At 42.4% G+C, this 17,324-nt stretch overlaps 1 protein-coding gene across 2 annotated transcripts in view; it reads right to left on the bottom strand.

The window, feature by feature from the left end:
• The window catches only part of CALN1 (calneuron 1), a 155,334-nt gene extending 147,115 nt beyond the window's left edge, over nt 1-8,219 (bottom strand). For both annotated transcript variants that reach the window (XM_077836785.1, XM_077836786.1), the window contains exon 1: nt 8,102-8,219. In XM_077836785.1, the coding sequence (XP_077692911.1) occupies nt 8,102-8,219 (118 nt within the window). The remainder of the gene's footprint in view (nt 1-8,101) is intronic.
• Between the last annotated feature and the right edge of the window lie 9,105 nt (nt 8,220-17,324).

The following is a 17,324-nucleotide window of genomic DNA, read 5'->3' as shown; positions in this document are numbered from 1 at the left end:
CCGATACCAATAACTACAGTGATGTAGCTAGAGCTCAAACATAACCTCTTTAATTATATTCCAGATGGTGTCCCTAGCAATTCTCATCTGTTGGCAGCTGATCGTCAGTTTCTTAATTCTCTCTGTCAGAGCTCTCCCCTCAGAGACGGCCGTGGTGTGTGTTAACTGTATTTTTCCTTTATAATAGACTGCTGGGGCAGTAAGCCAAGGTGAATGAGCTTACAGTAAAGGATTCTGGCGTCGGGAGAGAGGGGTTGTTCTGGGGAAAGGAGCAAGCACCTTCCCCTTTAACGCAAGGCATCTGCAACCCCTTTCCCCACCACATACACAAACGCTGTGAGGTTTGCCACAATATTTTAGCAACCTGCCACGTTGGGCAAATACAGAACCGCCAGCCAGGGCCTAGGAATTAAAACATCTGAGACTGGAAACCTGAGCTGCTTTGTGCCGCTCCACAATTTCCATGCTGTAGCTTTTTACCACCTGCCTGCTGAGGGTCCTTAGTGCCTCATATAGCACAGCGCTGGCCTTCTGGCCACAGCACTCCCCGAGACATCACAGCCTCCACAGCTTAGAAGATACGAGCTTGGCTCCCTACAGAGCCCAACTTCCTTCTAGCCCTAAGGGTCACTGTTGTGTCATACCGGCTTTGTGTGGCCGAGTGATTGACGGGTGCCTGTAAGGGGCTGGGAGCTGTTACTCCTGTTAGCGAAAGCTCCTGTATCTCAAGTGCTCAAGGCCTGTGTTTATGGAACTGAATTACAGTCCCTGTGAGTGTGTGTGTGTGAGAGAGAGATCTGTCTAGTAATTGTGTGTCTGTCTGAAGCACCCGGATTGCATTACAGCTCCGTGCGAAGTAGGTGTAAAATGCTACCAGATCAGAATGGTAGATTTTACCACTTACCTTCCACTGGTGTAAATGGCTATACAAGGTGCGGCTCAATGGAGAATTAGGCCCGATGTCTTTGAGCCAGTGTATAAACGTCCAAGCAAACCCAAACACCAGAATCTATAGACTCCATATTAATTTTATAGAAGATAAAATAGATTGGGATAATTATACATGCAGTGCACTGCTGTGTCCTCTCTTTGTCTGATTTAAATGAACTCTCCAACCTAAGCCCACGGTAAATAAGAACATAGGCCAGAATGGGTAGCCACAATCTCTCTCTGTGCATGTATGCTCTTCCTGTGGGTATTCATTCTATGGGCTTTTTTCAGGAGCAAATGCGCATCTCATAATAAAATAATCAATATTATACAGAAGTTATCATCACCGTGCTGGTATTTATGATTTTTAAACGGAAGCTATTTCAAACCTGAAGCGACTGGGCACTGAAGAAATGCACACTGTAATTAAAATATGTTTATACTTGGGAAACTGGAAAGAAAAGCCCCACAGGCATCAGAGATACCCAAGGTCCAGTCAGGGGAGTATCTGTGACACTGTGGCTTTATAGCCACAAAGATGAAACAGTATTTAAACACAATTTAAAACTTAAATTATTCCATTTTCAGCCCAGATCAGTCATGATGGGGAATCCACGGATAAACCTCTCTTTTACAAGCATTCCAAGAAACAGAAAAGGAACTTTACACAATTTCATCCACATAATTAACAGGCTGCTCCCAGAGCCCACACTGAAATACGGGCTTTTGAGAAACCTCCGTTGCTATCACCCTCAACGCTGTGCATCAAAGCTGCTAATCTGAGCAACAGCCTTTAATGCAACATGAGCACGGCTAGCATTTCAGTTTAGTTCCTTCTGTGTCATGCTTAGCCATTTCAGAAGAGGTCCTTGGACCCCCAAACGCTTTTATCCCTCTCCTCCTCTGGCTGTTTTTTTCCATGGCCAAAAGGCAGACTCACTCAGCTTTGGTCCATGTGTCAACCAAGCATCTAACAGGTCATATCCCCTTTGGATTTTCCTCCCTCTGAGTGCTGGTACATTGCTTCTCCAAAGTACTTAAGTTTCACACTCTCTGGGGACCTAAAAGCAGCTCACTCTGCAACAATAAGTCTCAACTGCAAATATACTGTGCAATCAGCTTGATTTTAAGACTAGCAAGACTCTAACTGCTCCTCGAGCCACCAGAACTCAGCAGGATGATCAAAATAGCCACAAATGCAAAGGGGCCACAAAACAGGCACATTCTAAAAGAATCATTTTCAGGGAGGAACTTCTGGGAATAATACTGTGGTTCCCATCTCTCAGAGGCAACAGTCCTTTTCATCTAGTCCTCTTGGTAGCCAATAGCAAATCAGGCCCCAATGCAGCAAAATGCTTAAGCAGTTCAATGGGACTCAAGTGCCTGTTTTTGTGATTTGCTGAATAGGGATGGGATTACGGTTAAGATCATGCTTAAGAGCTTTGCAGAATCAGGGTCTTAGTGCTTTGCAGGGCATAGAACATATCTGAAATGCATTAAAAACTGACCTTCTTGAGGCTACCCATTATACAGTGAGCAATCCTGACCTCTGCCTTCATTTTTAACAGCCATGGACAAAATTTGTAGACATGCGTGTCTAAAGTTTAGGTGCCTCAGTTTGAGAATTGGGAAGCAGGAATGAAACCTGTGGACCCCAAGAGAGCTTATTTTGTGGTATAATCTGCATCATCCTAATGCCTTATTGTCCTGCTGCAACTTTGACTCTTTATACATGACTATTGCCTCAATATATCCTCATCCAATTTTTCATTGCCTGGATTAGTGGCATATGGGAGCCAACATCGAAGTGCATATGGACAGCATGTAACCAGGCCCTTTCATTTTTGCATGAGCTGTTTTCCAATTACACTCTAAAGCCACTCACTGTTGTATCGTGTGCAGCAGCCCAGCATACAAGTGACCTGGTTAAAATTGCTTCTGCAGGTACTGCTCCCACTCCATAATGGCAGAGAGGTGGCAAAGAAAGGGGTGGAAGCCTGGGAATGGAGGTGCAATAGTGCATGTTTGTCTTCAATGCAAACAAAATAATCCCTGCGTAAGAGCTCTGATTTAAGGAAAGTCCTAGAGCTCCTCATTTGAAGGCCACTCGACCTAAGCTTGTCTAGACTGGGGACTTTCCCTGGTTTCAGCCTTTACTATAGCTCCACTACTGCAAGCCTAGCTTGGACAGGCAAAGTCATGATTTGTACTGATGGAACTTCCCTCGGCTTCTCTACACTAGAGCTTGCACCGGTTCAGCCAGCCTGTTGTCTGTAATCGGGGCACATCCCCGGTCTACAGAAGGTCTGACAGGCACAGCTAAGGTTTTATGGTGGAGGCCATATGATCTAAATCTCTGGATGAAATACCTTATTACTTCAAGATGCTTTAAATACATCAGGGAGTAAATCTCAGGGAGGGCAAAGAGCTATTTAAGCTGAAGGACAATGTTGGCACAAGAACAAATGGGTATAAAATGGGGATGACTAAACTGAGGCTGAAAATCAGAAAAAGGTTTCCAGCCAACAGAAGGGCGAGGCTCCGGAACAGCCTCCCAATGGGAGCGGTGTGGGCAAGAAACCTAACTGATTTCCAGATGGAGCTTGATAAATTTACAAAAGGGATTCTGTGGGGCAGTTGCCTGTGATAGCAGGGGACTGGACATGATGACCCAGCAGGTCCTGTCCAATCATATGTCCCTGTGCTTTACAGTGACATGGAGGGTTCACGTCCAGTGCCGATTGACTTTAATGTGACTTGGGCCAGGCTCTGAGTTATCATGACATTTTTCCATTCTAATGGCTGCTCTTCTGTTCTGGTGTGTGTAGGGGGGATGGGGGGGGTGAGATAGAGATGTGTGTGTAACACACACACACACAGGGACTTTTACAAAGTTTACCTAAAATGCATATATTTTCCCTTCAGGTGATATTTGTCAGACTCTTACAATGGGAACATTTTGCCTGCTGACGATACCCTTTAGAGAGTGCCTGTGTGGGTGGATGACTCAAACTTGCAATGATGATTCCATCCCCTGATTTTTTTATTAAAATATATATATATATTTTTGCTAAGAATATATATATATATTTTTTTTCTCTTGGTAATTTGTAACGTTAAGGCAGCAGCCGATTCTAAAAGGAAATATGTGCAAATAGTGCTACAATTCTGAAATGAATCAACAATAGTCAGGAAATTCATAGATAAAGTAGTTGCTCTAGCCCTAATTTATTCTCTCATGCCTAGCTATTGCTGACCATATAGCACATAACATTCACCAGAAGCCCGCCCCTGCTTTATAATCCCCAAGAGACAGGTTATGGATGGCATGTCAGTTTCACCTTTGTCATTTACTTTGTGTTACAAATTTTGGCAACACCTAATGTAGCTTTCTATAAATTAATTTCCTTTGCAATCCTAAGAGTTTCTCAAAACTCTCGAGCTACTATGGGACCACAAATAGCAAATAACACTATGAGGAATAACCAGAGAATCAAAAGAGTAACAAACTATTGCTTCAAGCTATTTTCTGTGCTGCCACGATAGTATTTAGAGCAGAATGGGAAAAAGACAATGCATTTAAAATAGACAGACAGCTGACAAAAGTCTGAGAAGTTCTCATGGGAAGAGAACGACTAGCCAGAAAGGAGGTGGAAGAATTGCTTGGGCATGTGGACAGACTAAGATGTGCTTATTTACCCTACAACCCAGAATCTCTGCCCACCTTTACCACTTATTAAAAATGTGTAACCTTGAACAATTTAAAAATTGTCTGATGTTCATACCATACTGCACTGTTTGACCCTGTGGATCCCATAACAACAATGCAAGTATGAATTCATTACATTACCCCTCAGCAAAAATAACATTCTACTCTATTTGGTTTTACTTCGACTCTTATACTGCACTCTTCACAGTAGTAACTGATCACACGCACTTTTAAAAATCTGTTACAGAAGTGAATGGGATTCAGCCAAACACTCTAGAAGCTACCATGATGCCAGAGAAGCCTAACAGATCAGATGGATATTTGGTCCCCAATCTTGCAAGAAGTCCCACTCAAAATTCCCATTAATTTTTATGCAAGAAGGTTCAATCCTTTAAGGCTTTAGCATATTGTGACTGGTATTTTTGAAGGCACTGGAGGGGATTTAGGCACCCAATTCCCATTGAAAGTCAATGGGTGTTCAGTGCCTAACTCCCAGAGGCTCCTTTTGAAAATCCCAGCCTGTATTATTAATTTCAGATTTGTTACTATGTTACAAAGGTTGTGATGCAGCCATTAGAACATCATTATAACTCGCATATGCCTTCACTAATGCCCAAAGCTAAAACAGCTTAATAACTGCTACCTAGATTGTAAACTCTTTGGAGAGGTGATAGTCTTTTTGTTGTATGTTTGTGCAGCACCTAGCACACTGGGGTCCTGGTCTCTGGCTGGGGCTCTTAGGTGCTACAATAACACAAATAAATAATAAAATAATACTTACTGCTGGTAAAAAATAACAATGGCCAAAAGGAATTCCATCCTTTTTTTAAAAAATAACTAAGCTATATTTTAGTACACAGTGCACTAGGAAAGCATTTCCACCTACAAAATCCTTCTGTGTTGCTACAGCTTAAGAGGATCTGAATCAATTTAGCACCAATTTTTTGTTTAAGAAAAAAAATGCCCCCGGGTTGACATCTTTTCTGCTAGGCTAAAAACTGGGACAAATCTTCACGGCAAAGTTATAAAGCCTTTGAAAATAAGTGTTTGTAAAGCAAAATGCTGTCAAAAAATTATACATCAATTCTAATGAGAAGTCTATGTCTAACAGCCAAAGAATAAACGGGTGACTAGCAAAAGAGCTCAGACTCCTGTACTTTCAAGAGTGAGTGGGATATCTTTGTGAACAGAGATGAATGAAATAAGTTGCTCTCCAGTGCAACGGCACAATTACAATAAGACACAAACCATGTTGAGCTGACATGGTATTAACATTCACAGCAACTGCCACTGGTTTTATAAGCCAGCTACCCAGCAATTATTCATGACATTTCACATTAATTACCAGTAATCAACTCAGTGATTCATATTCAGATTGACTCTGTTTAGGTCAGGCACCTTCACTCCCTGGGCTGAATTTTGTGATGACCAATAGCCGGTGAAATCAGAATGGAGTCCACCCAGTGACAACATGCATGAATTTTACCTGATTGGGGGGGTGGCCAAATTGCAAAGTAGGGTGGCGGTGGTTAAGAGGGCCTAAATCTCTGGTCTGTCACTGTTCTGTGCGGGGCTGGTCTCCCTGTGCTATGTTAGAGTCGCTTGAAGGCCAGCTGCAAACAGCCTGAGAGGAGTGAAAATACAACTGAGAATCAGCGCATCTCAGCAGTATTCTGGCCACTCTCCCTTTCTTCAGCCAGGCCCCCTTTTCCCTGCAGTGCTAGCAGCAGGGAGGGTGAATGGCACAGAAGTCCTTCTGCCATTACAGGATCAGTGGTGTCTTCACTGCCAGATTACTCCAGTTCAAGACCACAAAGAGGCCAAACTGCACTGACAGAGAGATTGCCTTCTGTCTGACGCTGATATGTAAACACTTCAGAGCAGAGACCTGGCTTTTCTGTTTGGTTGCTTGCCTCTAAATGCAAATCTTCTAAATAAATAAGTTGCAATTCCTTCCTCAGTCACTAGGAAGTAAGGTGCCTGTGAGCTATAGAGGAATTAAAATGGGACACCCTGGTTAGCCTGTAGCAGCGAAGTCTTCCAGAGCGGCATTTGAGCAAGACTTAATCCACTACCATCTTGTCTGCATTGTGCTAACCTGTTTGACCATCAACTATGAGAGCATCTAAACTTTACCTAACCGCATTGTTCTTCCTTATTGCAGCCCACAATGGGCAAGCCAGGTCAGCGATATTATCAACCAAACCCAAACTCTCATCCAAATTTATAAGGAACAGAGTGTGGCTATAAAATCTGCACACTTCCCTTAAGTGATGTACCTTAAGTGACATTTTTAGTTAAACTGTGTTTAAAGTGTTTTATATTAGGTACTGTATATTTCTTACCTTTAATAAGTATAGTAAATTCCCACTGGGGGGAAAAATCATTGTAACAAATATATTTGGAGAATGTACTTTTTGTCTTCTTAGCTTAAATTAATGTACAGCTTGCAAAATTGACTTACAGAGAGTAGAGATAAAACAGACTTGTCAAGCTTGTAAGTGAGATCTGATTAATTCTCAGAACATATAAAACTTGGCTTGCTTGCATGTTGCCCCACCAATACGTGTAAACCCTCTTCTAGAGGGACGGTTTCTATCTAGCTCCATTTCCATGCTCATTGAATCATTAAGCTCTCTGCAGAGCTTGTACAAAAGGTCCACTGGGAAGTAGACCAAGAGCTTCAACGTCTTCCATGTTGCTCACAGAAGAGCCATCAAACGGTAGTTACTTATAATTAGAAATTACCTGGGCAAGAACAGAGGAATCAGACCCCAAGTCCATCTAGCCCAGTGTCTTGTCTCTGATGGTGACCAATACCAGATGCTGCAGAGGAAAGTGCAAGAAACTCCACAGTAGGTAGTTTATGGGATAATCTACCCACAAGAAAAGTTTCTTTCTAACCCTCATCAATTCAAAGTTGGCTTATGACCTGAATCATTGACCTGGAGAAGTCAATCGCAAAGCACTTTTTCAGCCCCAGAGCCACATTCAGCTTCCACATATCTATCTAGATAAATAGATATAGACAGACAGAAAACTGCTTGCTTAATGGCCATATACCAGATGTGATGGTACATCTAGGAAGACAGATCCTGGCCCTGTGTAAAGAACAAGGAATTTTTATCCAAAATGTTAGTCTAACTTTCTCCTACAAAATTTGGCCCATACAGAACATTCTTGTTCTTTTAAAAGCTCTTGCCTTATTTGAAGGTGGAAGGACAGAGACTGAAGCTAAAATCAGACCTGAGATCTGAATACAACTTTAGACTGTGGCCTTCCCCTCATTTTAGATCTGGGGAGCTGTGCCACTTCAGACAAACATTTTATTCTCTACTTCACACTCAGAATGACGTTCAAGTTATTTTAAGATTACGCAACTAATAAAATGAATGCAGGCCCACCGACTGCCTTTTCCTACTGTCTAATTACCCCCTTCCCACCTCAAACAAGACTCCTTACCATCCAATTCCTCCACAGAGATATTGGCTAGCTGTTCACTGTCACTGCCAGCAGAGAGTGATCGATTCAGGTAGTTCCCCTTGTATAACAAGCCAGCCGTTACATGGTGGAATGGCATCTTCTCCCTGCACACGAAAAACAAGCAGAAGACTCATTATAATACTTTGTCTATTCTTTCTTTTCAGAGAGCAATCTTTGAAAGAGCAGTAAGATTAAAACCTTCTGCATCTCAGAATGATGAATGCTCAGAGAAGCCAAGCTCAGGACTGATGGATTGCAGGCTTAATTTTGTCACTACACCAGGAACTAAACAAATAACAGTGTCTTCTTCATGAGGGGGGAGAGTTAGCATAGGCAGAATACAGATGTCCTAGAAAAATAATCCTCCTTTGCATTTACCTAGCAATGTTCAGCCTGGAGAATTTAATAGAGTGCAAAATGCACTCTTAATAAAATCACAAGGCATCAGAGCTGAGATGTTCAAAGCTGCGCAAGGGATCCAAACGCCCAATTCCCATTAATTTAAACTGAACATCCAAACCCCTTAGGCAGCTTTGAGCATCTGAGCCAGGACATGTTAGCACTAGTACTGAGTACCAAACCTAAATGAGATCTATGTCCATGCCACAGTTTAAAGATTCTAACTGCAATGGTTTTTGCTGAAGGAAGGAATTTCACCTTCAAGCAGGGACTGGAGATGAACATTTTCATCCCAGTATATGAATGTTGCAGAAAAGTATTACTAGGAAAGCATCCCAGGAGATTGCAATGGAAACTTCTTTGCAATTCACCTACAGCATAAGCAATGCCCACCACAACCTAGGGTACGGTTCGTCACCCTCTATTGCAGGACAGCCATTCCCCCAGTCAAAAATGGCAGTTACATAGCAATAACCTACAATGATTTAGGATGGACAGGAAAGGAGCAAGTTTGCTGTAATCAACTGAAACAATGTTTGAAACTGAAATGTTTGTAGGCCAGATCCACAGCTGGTGTAAATCAGAATTCATCCCAGCCACACCACATGTTCTAGCATAAAGGGTCCACCTTCAGCGGCTAGAACAGCAGCCTCCGTGGAGCTGTGTCGATTGACACCAGCTGAGGCTCTGGCGCGATGTTTTTATGCCAAACATTTTACAAACTGGAATTTGGCCAGGACGCAGGCCAAAATACCTCAGGCCAGATCTTCAGCTAGTGTAATTCGATGTAGCCACATTGACTGTGCTGATTTATAGCAGCTGAGGAACTGATCCCTTGAGTGCTCTCTATAAAAATGTATTATAGGGTCTCTCCTTTGCATCTCACTCAAAGGACATCACCTCTACATTCATGCTGAAGCACTGCCTCCGAGAGACAAGTGCCACCTATTGAATCGTGTCCTCAACTTCCAGCCACACTTGGGTAATAATTACAGGGGTGATTTGGCTCTTACACCACCATATGTTCTTAGTACAGTCAATAAAACAGATGCATATACACACACACACAATATATATATATACACACATACACATCTTAATCCTGTAATTAATGACTTTCTGCCTCACTGAGTTTATGAAAGCTTAAATAGCCTTAAAGAGCAAACCAACCTGATACACGGATAACACAGAATGAGAAAGAGAGTTTGTTTCCCTGTCATTACTTTGTACATACATAGCAGTTCTCTTGCTGTAATTATGCAAACAAATCCTAATCCTTTTTTAAATATATTTACTTGGGAACTAGTTTCTTCAGCAGCACATTACAAAAATAAATAGGTTTTCTTTTTCATTAAATAGATAATTTCCCAGCACTTACCAATTAAAATATTTCACTCCGATAAATTAGTCTGTGTTGCCAAGGCACTAACTTTATATACACAGCAAAAGGAGTATAGTGAACACCATTTCAGTGCCGGTTTGGATATTTAAATGCTGACCAGTCAGACAGCAGTTCCAGCAAGCTGTGCATTCATGTTGGCTGTCATGTCACACAATGAAATATTTAAACATAAATTAATCTGCATGTTTTCTCCATAATCATACTTCCAATATAAAAGCAACTACACTGACTTTTGAAATCCCATTTAATTAGAGAGGGGCTTAAACCCAATCCCTAAACCTGAGCAGTCACATATTGGGGTTAGTTTGATATCCAAAATCCAGATCTCAACTCCTCACACAGGGTCAGAGGTTTAAATTGACTAGGTGCATGCACAAATCAAGCAGCTGAGGGCACACAACAGGCCAGAACTGGTGTCTGGGGTTACCCAATTTGTATGTACAGTTGCAATAACTGCACATGCAAATCAGGTATGGATTTCTGCATGTAACTGCATACCTAACCATTTTAAAAATCAGGCCTGTGAATCCTTGTCTTTATAATGATTTTTAAAATACCACAGCTAACCATCCCCTGAACTTCGAGATGTTTGAAATCTACATCCAACTGCTAGCAGAGTGAAGCTTGAGGTATCCTGCCACCAGAATGGAATCCTCCCTAGAGAGAGATGAAGCAGAACATCTGGATTGCAACACCTGGATTGTGGGTGTGCCATACAAAAAAGGGAAAATATTTTGAAACAAGCAAAGGCTTTCTGGGAGAGTGGGTAAATATCAACCCATCTGGTAATCAGTGATGTGCTCTACTACAGACAGTTTGTTTATAGACAGGAGGTCGCTTTTTGTCAAATTCGCTGGTGAATTGTTGCATGATCAGTCTGAGCAAAATCTACCTATCACAAGCAGGATCACAGAGGGCCCCAGTGTGGTGGAAACAAGATGACTTCGCTGCGCGAGGTAAGAACAACACCGCACATGGCACTGCCTAAATGAGACACAGCTGGACTATGTGTACACAAGGGAGGTGTTAAGATAGCCCATAGGTCCATGATTACACTAATCCAAGCAGCCACATACCTTAGCACTGGGCATGTGCAGTAGACATCCTTTATTAACTATGGACAGGTTGCAGGGCTGGCTATATCTGCAAATTGGGAAAAGGAATATACTCCTTTCTCCCTGCCCCAAGATAGCCCCCCACTGTCAAGTTGATTTACTCCAGCTTGGTGTGAGGCAGGTGGATTTCACCCTGCGTACCTCTGTCCTGAACTTACGTAAGTTGCAATCGCCAAGAAACACTTTCGGAAGCATTAGAGGAGCACGACACCTTCAGGGACAAAATACCCATAGTAGACCTGACCCTGCCAGACCTCAAACCACACAGTACTTCAATTGGAGTTTTTGCTTGAGTAAGGTCTGCAAGACAAGGCCCGCTGTCATTTGTATTCACACTACTGTACTGAATGTTTTATGCCTTTTTGAGGAAGGCCCTTTGTGGTAGAAACATTGACCTTTTCCTCTTCACCTGCAATAAAGAGAAAGTGACTCTATCTTAATGAGTCTGAGCACTTAATTAATGGTAATTTAAAGACATAGCCTTGGTGGTTCACTGCTCAGGCAGGAACTCTTGAAAGAGATTATGCCTTAAAGGAAAAGAAATGGCAAGTCATTGTGTAACCCTTTCGTAGGGGGAAGCAACCAGGTGTAGTAAGGGGCTGGCATTTCCTGGCACTCTTCAGAGCAGCTAGGCTGGCAGCATTACTAGCCTAGAGACATTTCTGCTCTCAGGAGACCTCACAGTGCTACCCAGCCCAACTCTTGCTCAATTGAGAGTAGGTGGCACCCAGCATTCTCTCATATTTGGCATGTGACCGGAGTCCCTATTGCTAAATGTATAGCCATGTGAACATGTTTCTCATTAACTCATTAGGTGGGAAAGGGGACACAGCACTTTATTCTGCCCTTTTACAGAGATGGCATAAGAAAGAATCCAGAGTTCTGTCCTGCAGGAAGCAGCTTCTGTAGCTGATACATGAAATACCCAGTGCTTCTTTAGATGGAGAGTCACCACCAAGGGTACTCTCGCTTCCATCTGGAGAGTTTCCACCTCTGAAGCAGCTGCAGAATGCAAACCCATCCTTTGCCTGGCTGAGCTCACAGCTGGAACGGTCAGCAAAGAAGAAAGGGGGTGTTCCTGTGGAGGATCCACCCCACCTCATAACGCTAGTGACTGGGGCTGGGACAACGGGTTTCACACCACACACCTGATCTCCAATTCTGTAGCTCATTGTGACGCTTTTCAGGGCACCCAGGCCTGAGAGTCCCTCCCTGCCACCTGCCTCCATTGTGAGGGAATCTTACCGGTACCATCGGGGTGTTAACTCCCTAACACAACTTGCCTGTCAGGTACTCAAGCACTCTCCTCTGGGCTACACCAGCCCTGTCTTTGCCCTGAGAATAGATGCTCCCAGCCCCTGGGTCCCTATAAAGTGTCCTCCTATGGTGTCCAGCGCCTGATCACTGGATAACCACAGAAATCCCAGATCCTCTGATCACAAAGGAATAGTGTATCCCAGCTTACCCATTTTACCTTAGCCCACCATGCCTGTACCACACACAGCACTTGAGCTCAGTCACGGTAATACAGATTTAAGAAAGATGAGAAATTCAAATAGAAACCAGTGTGAGTGACAGAAACAAATGGTTACGTACAAAACAAAATAATAAAATGTGAACTAGGGCTAGTGCATATTAATAGTTACCTTTCCTGGCCAACAGAGCAGATTCTCACCTGAAAGTACAGCCTTTTCCAGTATTTGCTAGCCACAAGGAAACAGGATCCCGTCTTTCATGAAGCACCCCCTCCTCAGTGAATGGATCCAGAGTGCCTTTCTCCACCCTGTGATATACCGAATCGGTCTTTTGTCTCTATTCCCCAACAGGATGCTCCACTCACTGGCCTATCATTCCTTTTCACTTCCAGGTAGTTTCAATGTTTATAGTTTGTCCTTGATGGTTTTCCACTGACTTTTCTGGGTTCGTGCACTAAGCAATACATTACATAGCCGGCTAGCCAGGGAGTGGTGACAACTTCCTGCCGCCTGAATGGGCCAACACCGAGACATATGATTCCCTGCTGACCAACTTTGACTCCAAGACCATAAAGGCATAATTTTCCATATAGTTACATTATTCCTTAAATATGACCCATACACACATCTTGCCATGGTTATGAGTATCGATAAGATACAAGCTTTCAGTAGAGACCTCACAGGCTACCCTCTATGGAATAATAGTATGAAAGTGGTGTATTAGAGGTAGTGAGTTTATCAGGTCTGAGACAGGAGCTGCTTGTAAACAACCCTGAGTCCTTTGCCAGTTGGCACCAGTCAGTCTCTGTGTGATACTCTCTCCCAACAACCTCAACACAGCCTAGAAGCGGGAAGTCCACCTCAAACTACCAGCAACAAAAAAAGGCTGAAGAGAGCAGCTATTGGTATGCTTTTGCCATGATGTAACTATTTTGCATAGTTCAAGACGGACAGACTCTCATTTAGGAACTGCAACACTGGTGAAGCTGGATGAATACTACAGCAGGTTGAAAATTTTCCACTGGAAATGGTTTTTGGAAGAAAATTGAATTTTCAATGAAAAAAAGTTTTTTTGCAAAAGCGTCTGTTTCCATGGGAAATGTTGAGTTTTCATTAAAAAAAAAAAAAAAGACTCTCCCAAACCCAAAAAATTTTATTTGGAAATGCTGTCATGATGCCTCAGGGAGTTGCTGGTTCGGGGGAAACCAAGGTCACCAGTCAGACTATATGTCTCACGATGCATGGCAGCAGCATTTCCAAATATATTTGTCAGGGTTTTGGTACAAATACATCTGAGGAAAAATATGAGATGCTCCTGGACAATTCATTAACAGGAAAACAAAATGAATTTCACCAAATAAATGATTTACTACTAATTATTCATTCAACTGGTGTTTTGGTGTCAGGAATCTCTTTAGCTCAGTGTTTCTCAGTGATTGGTCCATGGACCAGTGCTGGTTCCTGAGATCTCCCTGACACAGTTTAGAAAGGCAGCAAGCTGGTCCCTGGTATCAAAAGGTAGAGAAACATTTCTGTTGCTTACATTCGTCTTTAGCTCCTTTGGCGTGTTTAAGAAAAAGAGTTTCAGACATTACTGAAAATTCATCCGATTGTTAAACTGGAAACTTTCTTTTAACTAGAAATTAAGTGCGCTTGAAGCCTACACTGCAGGATTAGGATAATTTAAGTGGCTCTGGCCAATAGATTGCTCAAATTTACCCTGAAACTATACTGGCAGATATGTGATGGCTACCAAAATATGCAACATTTCTTATTAAATTCTTCATTATGTCCAGTAATATATGATTGCCAGTGATTTCCTGAAGTACCTTCCACACGAAGATGTGCAATCAAAGAGTAGATTTTATATGAAAGAAAGAAAGAATTAGACTGTAGGGTAACAAATTTATGAACCATAAAGCACCCTGGGGCCCTTTTATAGCCCCTTTTGCAAAGATTCACCAAATTAAGTAGTGGGGCTGGGTTGAACAAAATTGGAGGAAGGGTCAAGTACAGTAACTGAGGCAAATAAGAGAGATCTCTGGCACTTTACCCATTTCCCACTGAGTTGAAAGATTGCTGATACAGTCTTAGATATCTGTATGAATCAGGCTAATAATTGAGCTTCTAACTTGGACCAAAGGAAAGATCAGAATAAAACACAGACAGGTCGTTGTGCATCAGTGGGGCATATCTTGAATAATTTCACCCTCCATCTTCTGAGCGTGTCAGGCAGGCATTGATGCTGTTGACAACCCTAGTTGTCTTTCCAAATATTCCTCATTGTTGTCTTGGTGCATTCTGCCCTAATTGCTGCAGGTTTAACAGGAAGAGGCAATAACCAGAGAGCCATCTTTAGCCATGACCTCCTTCATGTGAGCAACTGTTCTGCAGTTAATCCACATCTCTCCCGCTGTAGCCAATATATTTAATGGGAGTCAACAACCTGTTGCATACATGTGCTTTTGGCAACACCCCTCCATTAGTCTGAGTATTAATTGACCTTATGCATTAGTACTTGGATTTGCTGTTGCTGACTGTGTATTTTTTCTTTTTGCGTGTCTCCTATTGGGCATAGAGTTGGCTCTCCTTATATTTCAATACTAGATCCAGCTGCAAAGAACTTGGAAGGACCCAAAAAGTCTCAGTACAGCAACAGAAAGTATTTTCAGCATATTAACAGGCATATCAGGAGTGCTCGATTGGCTCTTCTAACAGTGTGCCAGATTCTAGGACCCTTCATAGGAATGCAGAGATCTCCTTTTTAATCACCAAAACCATAAGTGCTTCAAGATAAACAAGAATTATAGCTCACTTATGTTGGTAGGTGGACCTTGTTATAGCTCCAAACAGGCTATAAGAGAACTGGGGAGTCTCTGGAGCAGAGGGAAATAAGGTCTGGGACAGAGGAGGTCTTACAGGGAAAGCTGTAAGAATAGACAACCTTAGGGAGAAAACCTAGAATGAAGTTTACATATTTGCTGCTATTTAAGTTATCAACAAAGCCAAGATGCCAGGAAGGAGTGGAGAGGGTAAGCTGGGGTTATATATAGTGTGTATATATTATGAGCAGCACAGGGTGGGAACTTCACCTGCTTACAGCCCTTCTTAATAGCTCATGGATCACAAGGCAACCCAGTGGGAAATTTCAATACTGAAATAACAACAAGAAATGCATATTACACTGTGTTGTGTTAGCATCATAAATGTTTGAGAGAGGTTGTTACAGAATCATTACTTTTGTAACAAGTAGCGAGACGTGCTCCGAGCAGAAGAGTCTACATGCAGTGAACTTGCACTTTACAAGTACACGGGACAAAATACCAAAGAGATTACATCTCTTTCAACCCTAGGCTGCACAAATGGATTTCCCTGCTACATTGGTACGGGCAACACAATCTGTTCATTCTATCTTTTTTTATTTTTATTTTTTTTATTAAGAGCCAAATTTCCGTGGACTCCAATGCAAGCCCATTATGCATATTCTGAGCACAGAATAGCCCATGTGTTCTCTGATAGAATTTTTCACCACTTCTCAGTTGGACCCTGAGCATGTGGGCGAGACCTATCAACTAGACACCTGGGAAAGAATCCTTGGTAGTAACTAGGAGCCCTCCCCCTCTAGTGCCCCATCAAGTAGTAAAGGCCTGTGCTTTTAGGTCCAATGCTTACTGAAGTTGGTGGGTAATGGATCAAGCTTTTAATAATGAAGGTTGAACATTCAATCCCTGCTGATGATCCATCGTGGGTAAGGGGGTCACTACACATTTCAGATTATTTTTGACAGTTAAGGATATAACCTCGGAAGCAGTTTAGTTCTTGGAAATGAAGGAAACAAAACCTTAGCAATTAGCCTGATGGATGCAGTGTCACAAAGCCATTTCATTACCTAGGAGCTTCCAGGTTGTTGACAAGTATAAAGGTGTGATGACCCCAAATTCTGTTAGTGGTGGGTTTTCCCCTCCTCCTGAAAACTTTACTATTAAAAAGGTAGTGAAGGTCACTTTAAAAGGCATCATGCTGAAAAACACAGAAGTTTCAAGAATGCCAAGGTTCTTTTGAGTTCTGAACAGCAGAAACGAAAACTGAGTTTAAATTTAAAAATAACAAAAAGAGGGAGTAGGAACTAGCCTGATCCTCAGCCTAAATCTAAATCATCTTTAAGGGTCAGATCCATCCAACTCTCCTCTTAGTCCCCAAGAGTTCAGCTATATTTAAATTCTTCCATGCCGTCCTCCGTTAGTCCCCCTAGTTCTTCCTCCCTTTCTGTAGCCATTCAGCAATCCCCTAGCTTGCTTACCCTCCCACAGCCCTGCACTAGATCCTTTGCTTCCTTTTCACTATCCCTTCACCATTTTTCAATAGCTTCCCATTCCCACTCTGCAATTCAGGTGGTCAAAAACTCCGACCAAAACTATTTTTCTGTTATATAACATTTTTCGCAAAAAGTGTGTGCTTTCCATGGAAAATTTTGACTTTCCATCAAAACCGCAAATGCCTGAAAATCCAAAACGTCATTTGGGAAATGCAGCTGTGTTACCTACGAGCATTTGTCATTTCCATTCCCCTCTATGGGCTGGGTTCCCCAGTGGGACTACATCTCCCGTGATATAATAGAACGGCTCAGCAAGGGAGACACTGAAGCATCATGGGAGATGTAGTCAGGCCTTGGACCCCAGCTCATATAGGAGAACGGGAGCATGACGTACCTGAACTACAAATCCCATAATGGATCACAACAGCATTTCCAAATAGAAATTTTTCAGCAGAAAAATTTTGGGGGGTTGGCTGAAAAACTTTAGTTTTTCCAC

The sequence above is a fragment of the Eretmochelys imbricata genome, chromosome 17 (genome assembly GCF_965152235.1).
Source record: "Eretmochelys imbricata isolate rEreImb1 chromosome 17, rEreImb1.hap1, whole genome shotgun sequence".
NCBI lineage: Eukaryota > Metazoa > Chordata > Testudines > Cheloniidae > Eretmochelys > Eretmochelys imbricata.
This window is presented reverse-complemented; position numbering and strand designations above follow the sequence as displayed.